The 17378-nt window shown below is 59.9% G+C and overlaps 1 protein-coding gene and 1 long non-coding RNA gene across 6 annotated transcripts; one reads left to right on the forward strand and one right to left on the reverse strand.

Moving 5' to 3' along the window:
* The first annotated feature begins 4097 nt into the window (after nucleotides 1-4097).
* MSX1 (msh homeobox 1) lies at nucleotides 4098-8388 on the forward strand. Its single transcript, XM_070613275.1, has 2 exons — nucleotides 4098-4806; nucleotides 7130-8388. Exons 1-2 carry the CDS (start codon nucleotides 4338-4340, stop codon nucleotides 7570-7572), a joined length of 912 nt encoding a protein of 303 aa, XP_070469376.1. The 5' UTR covers nucleotides 4098-4337; the 3' UTR covers nucleotides 7573-8388.
* Nucleotides 8389-8395: 7 nt separating this feature from the next.
* On the reverse strand, nucleotides 8396-16698 carry LOC139082388 (uncharacterized). Of its 5 annotated transcripts, XR_011538328.1 has the most exons (4): nucleotides 11317-12010; nucleotides 10090-10343; nucleotides 8777-8918; nucleotides 8396-8555 (listed from the first exon to the last, which is right to left on the reverse strand). It is a non-coding gene; the product is annotated as an uncharacterized lncRNA (long non-coding RNA). The 5 variants fall into 5 exon arrangements; XR_011538329.1 differs by lacking the exons at nucleotides 10090-10343; nucleotides 11317-12010 and adding an exon at nucleotides 16524-16698; XR_011538331.1 differs by lacking the exons at nucleotides 10090-10343; nucleotides 11317-12010 and adding an exon at nucleotides 12037-12202.
* Nucleotides 16699-17378: the final 680 nt, after the last annotated feature.

The raw sequence follows: 17378 nt of genomic DNA on the forward strand, positions 1-17378 counted from the left end.
GGAAGGCACCAAAACTCTTAAAAGGCATAAATTCTGCCCGGGTTCCCGGAAAGTAGAAAGCGTTTTGCTCCGGATCTGTGCTGTGAACATTCTGCAAGAAGCTGAAGGCTCCCGGGAGTTCTCAGGTCTCCGGAGTTTTTCTCTGGAAAGCTGTGAAATGCTCCCGAAGGATGCCATCAGTGGCTCCCAGACGGTTTCCCAAACCTCGGACTCCCAGCCGCTCACTTGTGGGCGACAAGAGGCCAAACGCCTGGAGAACGCCGGGTCGGGAGGCCCCCTCCGCAGGTTGGGGGATCCCGAGGTCGCGCTTTCTGTCTCACCCGTCAACCCCCCTCCCCCAGGGACAAAATGCCTCCTCTCACTCCCCATCCACCGCCCTCCTGGAGATTGGTGAATTCCCACCAAAATAAATCGTTCCGGGTAATCGGTTTTCATAGCACATTCATTCTATTAAAGAGGACTGTTTGGGGCTCGCTAATTGCCGGCGGATCCCACTGAGCTGTACATTTTTAAAAATGCACGCGGGATTCCTGGGTCGAGGCCACAAAATGCACTGGAAAAGGCGGGGGGTGGGGGGACGTAAACAAAAACCCGACAGAGGCGACAACGAACGCAACCCCGAAGTGAGGGCCCAGCTTGCAGGCTCGTCCTGTCTCTGCGGCAACACCCAGATAGTGACGGCGGTCTTGAAGACGGGATCTCTCTAAAAACTGATCCTTCCCCGTAAAAGGGGAGTCTGCAAACACCGCCCCCCCCCCCCCATGCCGCCGCCGCCGCCGGACACCACCGTAAAATAGGCGTTTGGGAGGGAAAAAAACAAACCCACCACCAGTTTAGTTGCTCAGACAGTGGACGCAGGACAAATCCTCTTTAGGATCCGAAACGCTGAGGCGCTTCGTCAGAGGACAGGGAGCGCGTTAAGATGCCCGAGAATGAGAGGGAGATGGAGCTGAGGCGGGAGGGGAGGGGAGCGGCGTGCGCGAGGATGGAAGCAGAGCGCCAGTCCCGGGCTTTATCTGCTACGGGCCAGCCCTGCCTTGCCAGCCATGAATTACTGCCGAGCTTCCTGGGCTGCAGCGGCGGCGCGGAGAAGCGCCGCGGGTAGAAGCGCCTGGGGGTTAGTGCTGGCGGCGAGATAACAGGCGCAGCCCCTCGCCGTGTCAGCTCGTGGAACCCACCAACCAGGAAATCCGAAAAGGCCCAGACAAAAGTAAACGCACAGAATGCTCCCTCTCATTGCCCCCAGACTTGTGCCTTTTCTCCCCCGGGATCAACTCTCCCCGAGAGACACATAGACACTTTGTTTCTTTTCTCTAACTTCCTTCTCTGAGACCGCGGGGCATCTTTCCCCCCCGCAGCCCAGTGGCAGATCGGTGCAAGAGCCGCGCGCTATTATGGGCACGGATTCCACGTGGAATCGCCTCTGGACCCCTTTCCCTCTTCTCGCCTTGCAATGAGTGCATGCGGCCAACCTGGCGCGTTGGGCACGAGCAGACGCTGAACTCAGGCCGAACCTAAAAGGATACCATGCGGTTCGGGACAGGATCGGGATGCCTCGGGGCGGGCGGCAGGGCCGGGGGCTGCGGGCGCAGGAGGTTTGCTCCCAGGAGGCGGGGGCGCGACTTCAAGGGCCCCTGCGCCGGCTGCTGCCTTTGATCGGGCCGCCGCTGGCGCCTAAAAACAACATCCTCGTCTGCCTATTAGGCTCGCTGAGGGATCGTGACAGATTGTTTATCCCCGCACTTAGCGATGCGGCCCTTCTCCCGCCGCCCTGCAGCCCGGCCCGCGGCCCGACCTCGCCGCGCCCGCCGCGGAGAAACCCTGAGCCCCCTCTGTGCGAAGCGGCTCCACAGTCGGGGTTCGAGCCCCTGTTCCTCCCCAAAGCAGGGGCTCTTAACTGGCGGAGTTCAAGTGGGTCCAGAGCCCCTGAAGTTGTTTTTGCTGATGTGCATTTTTCTAGGGAGAAAGTTCTTAGTTACATCAGATTCTCAAGGAGATCTGGGAGCCAAACATTTCGAATTGGGAGACAGCGGTGGAACAAAGCAAGCCCCGTCCAAAAGACGCGCTGCTTGCTTTTAAAATGTCGACCTAAAAAGCCAAGAGGCCTCGGTTTCCTCTCCCCCTATAACCTGCGTGCAGAATGAGATTCTCGCCTGGCTAGGGAGGGGGTTGTTCCAGCGGGAGTGTAACTGGAAACGCGAGCAATGGAAGTTCGCGGTCCGGCCTGGGCTGCTGGCAAGGTGTTCGGCCTGCAGCCTTGCTGAGCGTCGGTTCGCCCAGCTCTAAAATGGGGTTGTATGGCCTCCTAATCTTGTGCTCTCGGGCAAATCTCTGGGGCCTCGGTTTCCCTGCCTGGAGAAGGGACTCTCTATTCGTCCTTGCACCCTGGGGTGCGGTGCGTTTAAGACAGGCCGCGTCGCTGCACCGCGCCTCCAGCTGGGCCCCAAGCCCGGCTCCACGCTGGTGTTGCAGTCCCGGGCGCGTAAGAAATCTGGAGAAGCGGCGTAAATTTCACAGATGCCAGTATTCCCGAACCCACCCCAAGGCCTCAACATATTTCTGCAGCTTGTGGACAGAGGTGAGGCCGCCAATCGCCCGGGCGTCCGCAGCCCGACCCCTCCCGCCAGACCCCGGACGCCGTCCGGGTAATAAAGTTCCCGCTCTAGTAATTCATTTTCCTTAATCTGGACGCCCCTAATCTACAGCTTTTATTGCGCCCAGTTAAAAGGCGAGGGAATTCGCTGTCCCTCCGCGCTCGGATAATTACCCCTAAATGGCCACGGCAGCCCCTTGTGTTTCCTGGAGATTAGAACCCCGCCGTCATCAATGGCCGGTCCCGGTGAGCCGCCAGTCACCGCCGCTAGCTCCCCAGGAGCCGCCGGCCTGGGCCCTGGGATAAGAGGCCATAAAGAGGAGGTGCAGAAACCGCCGAGCCCGACCCGAGTTTGCAGAGATCTCACGTCTTCTCGCACCCCAACTCATTTTCCTCTGTTTTTTTAACAGCAAAAATAAAATCACGTTTCCTCCGAAATCGGCAAAATAAAAGCTCCCAAGCCCAGCACGAAGGATCCAACCCAGGAGCAGACCTCATTCTCCGGACCTTTCCACGAAATGTGCCACCTCCCCCCGTCCCCCCTCCCCCCACGATCAGAGACCCACAGATAGGGACGTGTTATTATTTCTGCAGACGCGCTGTCTGAGGTCATGTCAAGGCCAGATCAGTGTTTTGTTGGCGTTTCTGTTGGCTTTATTTTAATAAATTCTATATCAAAAGGACCCGGCGGCTCCTTCTCCCAGCCGTCGCCGGTGTGGGTGCTGTAACCCTCGGGAGAGAAGTTCACGGCGGGAAAAGTGCACATCATATACGAAGAGGGATGATCGGATCACGTTATGTATTCTTAATCTTAACATCCATAGCACTCCTGGAGCCTGGCTTCTTCAGGCAAACTCAGTCCAGCGCTTGGAAAGAAACAGAGGCCCACTTTTACGCAGAGGTAAAAGTTTTAAAGATTGAAAGACAGGAAGAAAATGAAGGTGTTTTAAAAAGAAATTAATATTGTCTTTCTACGAGAATAAATAACCATGCAGATTTTTTAAACTATAAAAGGACTATGTAAGAAATGGCCTCAACTCAAATGATCGTGGTGGAGAAGAGGGGAGGCCAAGAGTGGAGCGGACAGAGAGAAACACGCAGCAACCGACTGAAGAGAAAGGTAAGGGAAACGGTGGAAGAGAAGCAGGAGAGTAGAGAAACAGGGAGGAGTGAGAAAGAGGGCGATCAGGGAAAGGCAGAAGAGGGCAGGGCAGACGAGAAGGAGCGAGAGCAAGGGAAAGTCCCCCAGGGACAAGGAAAAATAGAGACCCAAGGGGACCCAGACGGAGAGAGGCGGCCGGGGCTTAGCGCGCAGCAAAGTTTCTCCCGCGCCCCCTCCCCTCCTCTGCCCCCGGGGGCCCGGCCCTGCCCGGCGCGCCCCCCGCCCTGCGCGCCCCGGGGCCAGTCCGCAGGAGCGCGGCCCAATGGAGCGCGCCGGGCCCGCCCCCTCGCGCGCTGATTGGCCGCCGCCGCGCCGGCCTCGCCTTATTAACAAGTTCTCTGGGGAGCGGCGGCCCGCCCGCAGCCAGCCAGTGCGCCCGGGAGCTCGGCCTGCGCGGCGGCGCCGGAGAGCCAGGCCCGGAGCGCCGGAGCTGGCCTTCGGGGAGGGGCGGGAGGCGCGCGCGCCAAGGCCCGCCCGGCCAGGGCCCCGGGCGCTCCCAGAGGCCGGCCGCGCTCCTGCCCGCCCGAAGCCCATGCCCGGCGGCTGGCCCGTGCTGCGGCTGGAGGGGGGGCCCGGCTCTGCATGGCCCCGGCTGCTGACATGACTTCTTTGCCACTCGGTGTCAAAGTGGAGGACTCCGCCTTCGGCAAGCCAGCGGGGGGAGGCGGGGGCCAGGCCTCCAGCACCGCCGCGGCCACGGCGGCCGCCATGGGGGCAGACGAGGAGGGGCCCAAGCCCAAAGTGTCCCCTTCGCTCCTGCCCTTCAGCGTGGAGGCGCTCATGGCCGACCACAGGAAGCCTGGGGCCAAGGAGGGAGCCCTGGCGGCTTCCGAGGGCACACAGGCGGCGGGCGGCTCCGCGCAGCCCCTGGGCGCCCGGCCGGTGTCGTTGGGCGCCCCGGACGCGCCCTCCTCGCCGCGGCCGCTCGGCCATTTCTCGGTGGGAGGACTCCTCAAGCTGCCAGAAGATGCGCTCGTGAAAGCCGAGAGCCCAGAGAAGCCCGAGAGGACCCCGTGGATGCAGAACCCCCGCTTCTCCCCGCCCCCGGCCAGTGAGTAGCCAGAACCCAGGCGGCGGGGGAGGGCGGGTGGGGGTGCGGGAGCCGAGGGCGCCAGGCTGCGCGCCGGCGCCTGCTTGTCTCCGGCGTCTGTACCTGCAGCCGGGTACCTGGAGCCAGTGCTGCAGATCCGCTGGCGGGAGGCCGGGATTTGCGCCTCTCCCCTTTCCCACCCGGGAAGAGGGTTCGAGGCCTGGCTGAGGCCCAGCTCTCGGGCCAGTTTTGCGGGCTCCTCGCCCTGGCCAGGGGACGCCGCGGGTGGGAGTTCACTTGTAGGACACGGGTGTCTGGGCACCCTCTCTGCCCCTGACCCCACCAAACGACCGGAGGAGTCCCTGCTGTCTCATCTGACCCTAAGCCCTGTGACTTCGCGATCACCCCAAGCGGTGGGTCCGAGGGGTTCAGACATCTTCCCTGCGCGCCGAGTTTCACTTTCTCAGAGAAGAGAAGACTCCCCCCGCCCCCCCCCCCCACAGGATCTGTCTGTCCAGAGGTTCTGAAGCGCTTGCAAACTGCCCCCTCCCCCTTCAAGTTTCTAGCGGCTTCTTGGTGCTCTGGGTGGATGGACCATATAGGGGGAGGGGGCTCTCAGGTTCCAGGGTAGGGGGCGGGGCACCAAGTCGATTGGTGGGAGGCGCCCCCGCCAGTGCGCTTGGAAGCTCCCAAACGTCGCGGTCTGAGCCCCAGAGGCGGACTCTAGCCGCCCGAGCAGCGTTCGGGGTCGGTCCCAGGCCCCGCGGCCCCCTGGCTTCTCTGCCCAGCGAACGCGCTCCGAGATATTTCAGGAGCACGGGAAATTCCCAAGTTTTCCTCGTTTCCTCCGATTATTTTGCGCGGCATAATAGCAACCCGAATTCAATGGCGTGATGCTGAGGAACGATTTTTATCTGGGGATTAAACGTCTTTGAAAGGCCAGCCCCTCCCTGGGCCTAATGGCCGGAGAAGGTGCCCCTGCACTGGGCTGTCGCTGCCGAAGGGAGTGACGTTTTCCTCGGCGCCCGCCCCTCTGGTGGCCGGGCGGAAAGCGAGTCGGGGGCCAACTGCTTCCCGGACTCTCAATGGCCTCGAGAGGGGAAGAAGGGGGATGTTAACACGAGATTTCGTTTGACTCACATCCTGGTGGCTTGAGAGCCCAAAGGATCCTTTTTTGAGGAGGAAAAAAAGGGCCTGAATAAAATGTATAATTAGGCAAAACCCGCGTGGTGAAACATTCTCCGTTTGAATTCATTTCTCCCCTTTGGAGGGAAGCTGCTCCGCAGGCAAAGCGTCCTTTCCAAGACTTGAGAATTCGGTTAGGGCCTGGGCCTCGCCCCCAAAGTCGGAGCCATCCGCGTTGTCCTGGGAATAATTTGTTCCACGTTTTATCCCGTCGCAGCCGCCTGGCGTGGCAGGGGCTGGCTCTCCCGGGGACCCGGGCCCAGACCTGCGCCAGCCCTCTGCGGGGGCGCTCGCTCACCGGCCCATCCTCGAGGTATATTTTGAAGCCGTAAGAAAGAGACAGCTGGGCACCATTGATCTCTACGGACTGAGCCACAGGTCGAGGAGAAGCCACTGCTCCCCACCCCCCCCATACACACACAGATTTGAGTGTGACCACATGGCCAAGGCCCTGGGGGTGGGGAGGCCCAAGAGACTATTGAGACAATCACAAGAGGAAGCCCCGTTAGAATGTAGCCCCCCACCCTCATGGCATTTTATATATTAAGGGACTTGGCCATGGTTTGACCTTCCTGACAGGCGGCTTTGCTCGGCCTCTGGTCTCCTGGGACTGCCCTTGGAACCCTGTAGGAACGGGCTGTTCCAGGGAAAGAGCGAAGAATTTATAGGTCTGGATTCTGTGCCACACAACAGCCCAGCCGAGCGCTGAACTCTTGAGCGGCACAGATAAACATTTGGCCAAGGCATGAAATGGAACGTGATCTTAGGCTGGGTGCCGGGCCTATCTGCGCGTTTCCTCATCCTCATTCCCATCCACCGTCCGACGTGGTGTTGCGGAAGGAGGCCCGCAGTGAAGGGCCCTCCTAAGCGGCCACCTAGCATTAGGGTGCTTCCACCTCTTCCCAGTTCCTTGGGGTCTTGAACGTGACTGTGTTTCACCTGGAATCTCAGTTTCCTCATTTGCAAAAAGTAGCCAAGAACGTCTACACTGCAGGGTCGTAGGAATTGGGGGAAATGTTTTCCAAGCATCTCTCATGGTGCCTGGCACCGAGGTAGCGACGAAAATGAATAGCGGGTGTTGACTTCTTACGACTTTATGGGCAGATTACGCTCCCGAGCAGCTCTTAACCCCCTGCCTTTTTGTCTCTCGGCCCCCTAGGGCGGCTGAGCCCCCCGGCCTGCACCCTGCGAAAGCATAAGACCAACCGCAAGCCCAGGACGCCCTTCACCACGGCGCAGCTGCTGGCGCTCGAGCGCAAGTTCCGCCAGAAGCAGTACTTGTCCATCGCCGAGCGCGCCGAGTTCTCCAGCTCGCTCAGCCTCACCGAGACGCAGGTGAAGATCTGGTTCCAGAACCGCCGTGCCAAGGCCAAGAGACTGCAGGAGGCAGAGCTGGAAAAGCTGAAGATGGCCGCCAAGCCCATGCTGCCCCCGGCGGCCTTCGGCCTCTCCTTCCCCCTCGGCGGCCCAGCGGCTGTGGCGGCGGCGGCGGGCGCCTCGCTCTACGGTGCCTCCGGCCCCTTCCAGCGCGCCGCACTGCCCGTGGCGCCCGTGGGACTCTACACCGCCCATGTAGGCTACAGCATGTACCACCTGACATAGGGGGCCCAGGGCCACCTACCTGTGGCGCCAGCTGGTTCCTTCAGCCCTGGTCACCTGCAAACAGGAGCAGTAGCCCAACTCGCTCCCCTGTTCCGCATCGCATCGCCTGGCTCCTTCCCTCTGACCCCGCACTGCTCTCTGGTTTCTCCTCGGTTGCTCCCTGAGTTCACTCACTCTCCGAAATTTGATCCCCTCCCCAAAAGTGGTTGGAAGAGTCCCTTAACACTTTTCTAGAAGCTAGATGTACCCCCTCCTGTTACAGATGGGGAAACTGAGGCCAGAGAGGTTAAGAAATTTCTACCCCCTCCTGTTACAGATGGGGAAACTGAGGCCAGAGAGGTTAAGAAATTTATCCAGGGTCCCCAGCAGAGATAGTGCTTGGACTGGGACTAGAGGCCATATGTCCTGCATCGCTGCCTCTTGTCCTGACACCAGGCAGGAAAAGCACAGGGAAATCCATGTTTGAAGATTTCAGAAATGAGAACAGTGGGAGAGACAGAAGAGCATGCCAGGGGATGGAACCCCGGGTCCTTCCATTGGAAAACTGAAGAGAACTTGGATAGCAAAACGCTTGCTTGGGGTGGGGGGGCGGTACACAGACGTTTCAAAGGTAGGTTGAAAGGACCTCTCTCTTACCAATACCAGAAAAAAACTGTAAAAATTTAAAAATTCTGTTTCTATTTAACAGTACCTTTGTGTGGCTCTCAAGAATCCCTTTGGAAGGGATTGTGTGTAATATACTGTATATTTGAAATTTTATTATCATTTATATTATAGCTATATTTGTTAAATAAATTAATTTTAAGCTACAAGAAATTCTCTCTTTACTGATTTAGTCTTTTATTTGAATTTTCTTCTTGCCGTCTCTTCACGTTACACAGTTGCTTTTCAGTTTGATGGCGGTTTTACAGCAGCAACTTTCAAAGGTGACAACAGGAGATTCGGCGACAGAGGGGGTGTCGCTTTGAACACACAGGACAGATCTGCGTTAGCAAAGTCAAGTGGAGAATTGAAGCAATTACCTAGGATAATTAGGCTCAATTTTCCAATTCACTTTAAGCTGAAATCGACACTCGCTCAGGCGACCCCTAACCGACTCTTTCTTTTTTCTCTCCTTTTAACCTGTCTATGAAAACAAAGCGAATCACCCAAATGGTTTGATGACTACAGACAGCTAATCCAGACAATTCCCACCCCCGCAAACCTGTTTTTCCCACAGGAGGCCAGGTGGGGGATGGAGGCATTGCCATCCTTCTCAGAAATCGCCGCGCTCGTGTAGATGCGGTTTGTAGAACTAATTTTGAGCTGCCAGAATGTGAGCGCCTTCACAGCCCCTATGACGACCCCTAAGGAGAAAAAAAAAACTTTCCTGAAAACCCAGGCCGACCATACACTTTCCTTCTTGGCGTGTCCTTTGCAGGAGCCCTGCCTCCAAACTCTCACAAACTTGGTTTTTCTTTTATATACTAGGTTAAATTCAGGCTTCTAGGAGAATACATTTGAAGGAGCGCCAAGTTTGGCTTTCTGAGAGAAATTCTGCAAGGATGTTGAAGGCAGAAAATGACCTCTTAGCAAATAAAGCCCACTCTGTTCCAGGCACCGCTCTGTTCTCTTTCGGGTTGGGGGCCCTGGCTTAATTCTCCCCAGACCTGCGCACGCCTCTCCCCTGCCTCCGTCTGGCGGCGTCCGGAGCCTGCAAACTCCACGCAGGACAGACCCCGGCGGCCCTTGCCGCGAGCCGTTGAGACGCGAACCCAGCACATCAAGGGTGGTTAGAACCCGAAGTACCTGGCATTAGACTCTGGGAAGAGAGGACGTCTCCACAGATAGAGACCTTCGCGCAGTGTGGAAACCGAGTCTGGGGCGCTCTGCTCGGTTTCTAGCCCCAGAGGCCGCAGGTCGGCCTAGGAATTCCGGGCGAGCGCAGGGTTGCGCGCAGGCACCCGGGCGGGCTCTGAGCTGGCGCGGGGCACGTTCCCGGGTACGCTGGGTCTAGGATCCTGCAGCCTCGGGAGCTCCGGCAGAGGTTTGGTCCCCGTGGTTGGGGCCTCGGTTTGAACTTGTCACCACTCTTCTCCCTAAGAAGGGGAGCTTGCTGCGGAGTGCAGCTCCGCCGCACCAGGCAGTCTGGGGGAGACCCCGACCTCTGGGCTTCCAGAAGCGCGGCCAGAACCCGAATCTGGGCCTCTTCGTCCGCAAGAGAGGGAAGTTACACTAACAAGGTCTCAGACTCGCATGCCACGTGGCCTTCTGAAGGCGCTCAAGGACTGAGGCGCGTCCCCCTCCTTGCAGAAGCAGAAAGTCTCCCCCCCCCCCCCCCAGCCCTTTAAGCAACTAGAGTCACTGGGCGCAGGACACTCTGGTTCCCACACAACTTCCGGGCTCCTTTCTGGAACACCCCTGGCGACTCTCCTGTTCTGGGGATACTATTGAACTTGAGGCAGATGTGGTCATCCCAGCCCTGCCGCTTACTGCCTGCCTGTCTTCGGGTGGGGAGATCACTCCGTCTCTCCATACCTTAGTTTTCTCATCTGCGAAATGGGCCTGGGAATCCTTCCCCCGTCCCCAGGATTTGGGCGAAGTATCCAGGACCTCCCGCACGGGAGGGCGCCTGGGGGAATGCCGGGTGCATCTGAACCTTCTCAGCTCACTGGAGTATTTTCCGTGCGTGCGGGAGAGGGGAACGGCGGGGCAGGGTCGGGTGTCTCCTCCAGCCCCGGCTCTCGGGCCTTCTGGCTCCTCGAAGCTTGGCAATTTAGGGTCGAGGCAAACTGAGAGCAACATAATTGCAGTAATGAGCAACGGCTCGCGCTCTGCAGACGCGCCGCGGCTCCAGCTAGGCGGTAGCTGCAGGCGAGGCGGGCGCGCCCCTCCCCGCCCCCTCCCCAGCGCCTCAGCCCAGTGGAAGGAAGGGGCCGTCGCCGTGGGACCCCCGCCCGCGCCGCCTCCGCGCGCGCCTCCGCCCGCGTTGCCAGCCTCGGGTCCGGGTTTTCTTCCACTCCTAGTGCCCCTAGTTTTCCCATTTTTGTTTCTTTTCGTCTAGCCCTTTCTTTGCCCCCCTGTTTTGTTTCCAGATTTCCTCTCTCGACAGGGTGTGCACACAGAAGGTGCTCAATAACTGTTTGCTGGATCGGAGTGGCGCGCTGATGTGGGCTGAGGACGCTGGGCCGCATTCACCCCGGGTCTGGCGCGAATTGGCGGCGGGGCTCCGGACACTACTTCGGGTCCAGCCCAGTCCTTTGAAATCAGTTGCTTGATTATCAAGAGAGGGCAGAGTGGGCAGGGGGATCCCGGGCCTGGTCCTTTACGGATCAATTTCCTTCCCCGGTGGGGAACACCGGATCAATCACGCTAAGTCGCCACCTACCGCGCCAGGAGGAGTTGCCGCGCACGCCGCCTCCTCTGCGCCTCCCAACAACCCTAGAAGATTTTTTCCCAAGGGAGGTGACCATGGTCCAGAGAGGTTACGTGATTTCCCTAAGGTCACACAGCCAGTAAGGGGCGGAGTAGGGATTGGAGCCCTGATTCCACTCCGGGGCCCACGCTTTCCCCGCCATGCCCAGCTCCCTCTCCTTGAGGGTCATGTATTGCCTGGATGGCTCTTTGGGGCCGGAAAAGGCCCGCGAAGCGCGCGTGTCGCTGGAAACAGGCAGCGTGGAACCGACCCTAGCTCTACGAATTTAACTCGTTGGTGCCCTGACCACGAGCAAACGCCATCCCTCGGGAATAAGAGGGACACCTCACCTGCCCTCAATGCTGTCTGTGAAGGCGTTTTCCTTTTTTGGGGAGGAGACAGAATCCTCTATCTGCAAACTCAGCTTCTGGCCGCGCTGGCAGGACCAAAAGAGGCCGGCGGTCCGTGGCGTGGAACCCCGGGCGGGAATGAGATGACCGGCGTCAGGGGACCTGGGGCACTCCTAGCTCTGGGCGCAGGTCGGCGGGGCCCCGACGGTGGGGGACCTGCGAGGCTGGGGTGGGCCGGAGAGCTCGCGCTAATTGCGCGTCGTTTGGGGGTTCCTTTCTCCGCTCACTGACCCTGGGGCTGAAGGCCGGGGTCGAGCAGGAGGCCTAGTGAAGAGTTACTCACGGAGGGGGGGCCACGAGTGCGAATACTATGGCCTCCAGGCTGGCCCGGACCCCTCCTCGAATGATCCCCCCTTGGTGACCCGTGGCCTGGAGGCCTGGAGGTGAGCCCGGCCTGGCCCTGGCCTGCGCCCTGCCGGGAGCCCTCGGGGGCGCAATGGGAAGCGGCGAGGAGAGGCCGCGGCCGCCTTTCAACTTGGCGGCTGGCGCCGGCCTGGCCGGGCCCCCAGGGCCGTGCGGCCTCCCGGCTCCGTCCCCGCCCTCCCAGGCGCTCCCACCGCGGCGCGGTCGGGACAACCACGCAGCCCGGCAGCCGGCCGCCCCCAGACCCCCAACCACGACCACCAGTGTCCATTCTCCAGAGCACCCCGGAGTCCCCACCCCAGACTCTCGGATTTCCTTCGGCTCCACTCGACAACTCCAGCTCCCGCGGCGCACGCCACCCTGGCTCCAGGCCTCGCGGATCCTCCGGTCCCACACTCCTGCCTCCTCCGCAGCGCCCTCCCGCGGCCCCGCGCGCCCACAGCCCCGGCTCCTTGAGGCGCCCGTGCCCGACGCTGGACTAGGCTCCCTCGGCCACAGAGAGCGCGTACACGCGCATACACACGCGCGCACACACGCCCAACACACATCATCAACGCATACACAATGCACCAACAAACACACACCTAACACACATCCGAAACAAACACACACCACACACACACCCAAAACCAGCACACACCACCAATCATACACACACATACACAGCCAACAAATACACATACCCAAACAACACCTCCGATGCAAAACACACGTCACGGATACACGTATGACAAACCCCGCACCCAACCACACCCAACAGATACATGCTACACACTGCACGCACAAAACCAACACACACACCCAACCAAACACACACCAGCGCACGCCCAACACCCACAATCGACACACATCCCAGTAAATACACAGCCCCAGTTTACAGAGGCAAACATACACCCTCACGGCCACCCACCAACGCCCCTGCAGGAGTCCTGCCACCCGGGGCCTGGTGACCGGGCAGACACATAATCTTGGAGGGGAAGACCTAGAAATAAACGTGGACTGGAGGGAGCTAAACCTGAGAAATGGTGTACTGAGGACGTCCAGCCGCAGCAAGAGACCCCCGGCAGAGGCCGAGCACACCCCCGCGGGGACCGGCGGCGGGGCTCAACCTCGCACGAGAGATTCGTGGCTCGGCCCGGGGCGGAGATGCGTGGCGGGGGCTGTGCCGAGTCTGGCTCACCGGGCAAGGGGTGGGGGATGGGGAGTCAATCCCACGATGTGGGGCTTTTAGTGGGAGGCCTCGAGAATCGCCTGGGGGAACGCTGGGAACTCCCTTCCCGGAGCTCCGAGGTGGCTTCATCTCTCCTTCTTCCTCCTGGGGCTCCTCCTCAGGGAACTCCCCACCCCCGTGTGAGCACCCGCCTTCTCCAGCTTCCGCAGAGTCTCGGAATGCCTTCCGAGGAATCAGATCCCATGCCCTGCTCCTGCTCGGCTGAACCCAGGCCCGAGATCTGGAGTGTCCATCCAGTCACCCAGCCTTCTGCTTCCGACCAACCGAGAAGGCAGTGCTTTGAGAAGCAACCATCCTACTGCAAGTTAGGATGGTGCCAGATCGTCTGCCTGGAATCAGCTCATCCGGTCTTAGATTCCTGGGTTTGGTACTTACTAGCTGTGTGACGTTGGGCAAGTTACTTAACCTCTCTGAGCCTCACTTTCCCCATATATAAAGTGTGGGATTGTGGTAACAATCTCTTCGTATTATTATGGCTATAAAATGAAAAGTTGTGTGAGATGCTTGGCACTGCCAGCATTAAACGTTTATTATGAGTACTTAAGAGAGACGAATTTCAAAGGGGATGTGTCTGTACCTCCCTGGAGACTCCACAAGAGCGGAGGGGCCGAAGACCCAAACATGAGGGCAAACACAAGGGCTCGAACCCTGGTTTCTGGTTTTCTCTCTGGAGGGTGGTCTCTAGCAAATTGCGGCGCCTTTCCCGGGGTTTGCAGTCGCCTCAGGGCCCCGCCCGCGGTGCCAGGTGCGGGAAAGACCTGTCTTGGGGGTAGTCGAAAGCGAATTCCACGGCTTACCCTTAACTCGGGGCCTGGCTGGGGGCAGACGGAAGGAAGAGCCCGTCGGGGCGGCCCCGCGGAGCGGCCTTTGCTGCGCGTTCTGCGGGAGGAGATGCGGCTCGGGGGGCGCGGCTGGGCGACGCGAGGCTCCCTCCCTCGCGCGGGCGGCCGGTTGGACCCGGGCGTGGCGCTGTGGGGCTGTGGGACCGTGTGCGCCCGGGGGGCCATTGCAGGCTGGTTTTCGGGATTCACCCCGAGCGCGATGGGGAGGTTCAGCGCGACCTCACAGCCTCCCTAGCGCGGGGCCACTTCCCTGCCTCGACCCCGGACTCCCCCATGAAGCCCTGTCCCTCTGTCGCTGTTCAGATGAGCTGCCCCGAGGGTGGGGTGGACTCTGGCGCTTTGGGATGCTACTTAAAAGAAGATACCCCTTTCCTCTGTGATGACCCCCGCCTCCATCCCCCAGTGGCAGCGGGGGCTCCTCCACCGAAGAAACAGCTGGGGTCAGGGCCACACCGACTGGAAGCGAATGTTTGGGGCAGGCTGAGCGGCCCACCTCGCGGGCTCAGACACAGGCTTCACCGCTGTTAAATGGGCACAAGAAGGACTCCTGGCAGAGTTTGAGAACAATAAAAGGAAAGAGCTCTCCCTGGGTCGTTGGGCTCTTATTTCACTTGTGTTCCCAGCTGGGGGAGGCGAATCACGGGGGCCTGTCCTTCCTGATGTGAAAGCAGCTGACGCGCACTGAGCCCTCCCAGGCGCCAGGACCATTCCAAGCGGTCCGCGTGGAATAGGCGGATTCCTCACTACCAGGCCGGCACCTTTGGCATCCCCACTTCACAGACGAAGAAACTGAGGCATAGATCGTGGAGTGACTCAGGCAAGATCACAGAGCTAGTGAGAGCCGGAGCAGAGCTATAACCCAGGCAGCCTTTGCTGGGCGCTGTCACCCAGCCTCTCTGAGCCTCAGTTTCCTGGTCTGTGGAAAGGAATCACGTCCAGGCTGGTGCGGAGGAAGCTGTGGGTGACTGGAGCGGAAACGCGCCTTGAGAACCAGAGAGCGCCAGCGCCAGCGGCAAGGCCACTTCGTGCTCTTGCTGGCGCCTCCGGGGGCCCCGCGGGCGGGACTGCATGTCTGGGGCCCGGATCCCCGCAGGGCGTGGGGACCGGGGGTCCTGAGGCTGGAGGGATGGATGGAGTACAAGCGGAGGGGTGTCTTGTCCTTGGATGGTGACGCGTGGGGTGGAAGACTGCACCGCTGTGGACCCGGAATTAAGATTCCTCCTTTAATCCTCGCCCTGTGACTCAGGCTGTCTTATGAACCCACATTATAGGGGAGGAAACCAAGGCAGAGAGCAGGTAAGTGACTTGCCAAAGGTCACACAGGTGTCTAAGACCGGATCTGTGTTCCCCACCAATGGCAACTGCGCCCAGGCTTGAATGCAGAAACACTTCCAAGCGCGCGGAGGGGCCGGGAAGCGCCGGTGCCCAGGGCGGGCGCGTGGCGGAGTCCTGCCCGGTCGGTCTCCTTGCTCTGGGCGGTCGGAGCATTCCTAGACCCAGGTCGGAGCTGGAGAAACCGTTCTGGATGCCGCCTTCGAGATGCGCCATTGTCCCCAGTAGGGTCAATGTCCTTATTTACAGATGAGAAAACTGAGGCTTGAAGGGGTAGTGCGACGTGGCCAAGGTCACAAAGAAAGTCTGGGCAGAGCCCCGATTCCTGATTTTAGTCCAGTGTTCTTTCGTTAATTCATTCAACGGCATTGAGGAAGACGGACAAGCTAACAAATAAATATGAATTTCCGGTAGAGAGGGACGCTTATAAGGGGAAAACAGCAAGGCGTGGGCGGGAAGCACAATGGGAGTGGTCAAGGCGGACCTTTCTGCGGAGGAGGCAACTTGTGAGCCAAGACTCCAAGGATGAGGAGGAGCCTGGCGTTTGAAGAGCCAAGGGAAGAATCTCCCATGGAGAGAGACCCGCAAGTGCAAAGGCCCTGAGGCAGGAACGAGGCAAGAGAGGCTGGAACTGGCCTCTGGCGAGTTCAGAGCAGGTGGTTTACAGGGTCCGTTTTGCGTTTTTTGAAGCTTCGGGGCGGGCTTTAGTGAGGAGAAGGGCTGGCTCGGAGTAGGAGGGGCCGGCCCCCCCCCCCCACCCCCCGCCCCGGGTTAGAGGGGGAGTGATGGCGGCCTGGACCAGGGAGATGATTTTCCCTTGGTGAAACCCCATATCTTCTGCCACCCTCCCCCACCCCACACCGCCAAAGGTCCAAGAGGGTTTCCGGAGAAACTTTGAGACCTCATGAAGCCAGCCCCAGGCCCCGCCAGTGTTTCTCTTCCCTCCGGAGCTTACTGGGACTCGAGGCCCGCGCCCTGGCCGGCCGCAGCTCTGGCCCTGGAGCCCCCAGCCCTGGAGCCAGCCGGGCCTCTACCCACACCCTCCACGGCGACCGCAGCTCCCGACTCCGCTCCCTGCTCCTCCCTCTGACACTCCTCGGGGGGCTCGCGCGTCCAGCCAGCTGTGCGCCAGCTGTGCAGCATCGCGTGCGCTGGGGAGCGCAACTGTTCTCCAGGGCCTGCCCCCGGGTCACCTCGGAGTTTAGGAAACTGAGGCCTGGACGCCAGGGAAGGAAAGGGATTGCCCCATGTTGAGCAGATACGGATGGGATGCCTGACCCTGAGCCAAGGACCTGACTCGCCCCGCAGGGTCCCATTTAATCCTCACAAGAGCGGGGGGGGGGGGGGGGGGGGGGGACGGACCTGGGTAGGATTCTTACCAGGATCCCATTGCACGGGGCAGCACCCCGCTGCTCCAAGAAGTGTAGGTACTTTTCCAAGGCCACACAACCCGGGAAACCAAGCCAGGTGCCCAGCGAGCAAAATTTGACGCATTGCTCCCTCTCAGGGCTGTGCAAACGCAGGGTGCGCATCGGGAGGGAAGGAATGACACATCCAGAGGGCGAGGGCACTCTCCCCTCAATTTTCTGAGTAATTGTCTCAGTTCTGCGCCTTGGTGTCATTATTTGGCTCATTCAACAGAGGCGGAGCCTGTCTCCCCCACCTCCCCGACTTCATTCCTGCTTCAGTTCTTGCGCGAGTACATCCGTCAATCCCCTCTTCTCCTGTGAGCTATCTGAGGGCAGGCTATGTTTTGATAAGTGCTTAATTTTTTATGCCAGCTTCCGGTATGGTTCCGGGTGGGGGACCCCCCACCCCCTAAATGAGGGCTTACTCTGAGCCAGACTCTGTACCAGGAGCCTCCCCCGCATTATCTCACTTAATCACTGCACGGCCTTTAGAAGAAAATATTGTCGTTATGCCCTTTCACGGGTGGGTCAGCTGTGGTCCAGAGATGCCAACTGACGCGTCCACGGTCGCCAAGCAGCTTCTGGGGGAACTCTCAGGAACGTGGACTCCTGACCCGGATCCCCAGTTTTCCCCGCGGCCCTCGGGGGTCTCCAAGGAGAGATGCCAGAGGTGGGGGCTGTGCTGGAAACTTCGCTGTGCAGTGGGTAGGGCGGGGACGCAAGGAGGCGCCTGGACAAACCTCTGGGCTCTTTTCTTCTCCTGAGACGCCTGGGAGAAGTCGGGCCTCGGCGGCGGCGATCTGAGGCTCCCCCGGCGTAAATCCA

The sequence above is a fragment of the Equus przewalskii genome, chromosome 3, assembly GCF_037783145.1.
Source record: "Equus przewalskii isolate Varuska chromosome 3, EquPr2, whole genome shotgun sequence".
Taxonomy (NCBI): domain Eukaryota; kingdom Metazoa; phylum Chordata; class Mammalia; order Perissodactyla; family Equidae; genus Equus; species Equus przewalskii.

Bases quoted from the DNA above. Each gene is read 5' to 3' on its own strand.
- MSX1 (XM_070613275.1), top strand. From the start codon at position 4,338: ATGGCCCCGGCTGCTGACATGACTTCTTTGCCACTCGGTGTCAAAGTG. The intron at 4,807-7,129 runs GTGAGTAGCCAG...TCGGCCCCCTAG, and splicing joins CTTCTCCCCGCCCCCGGCCA to GGCGGCTGAGCCCCCCGGCC.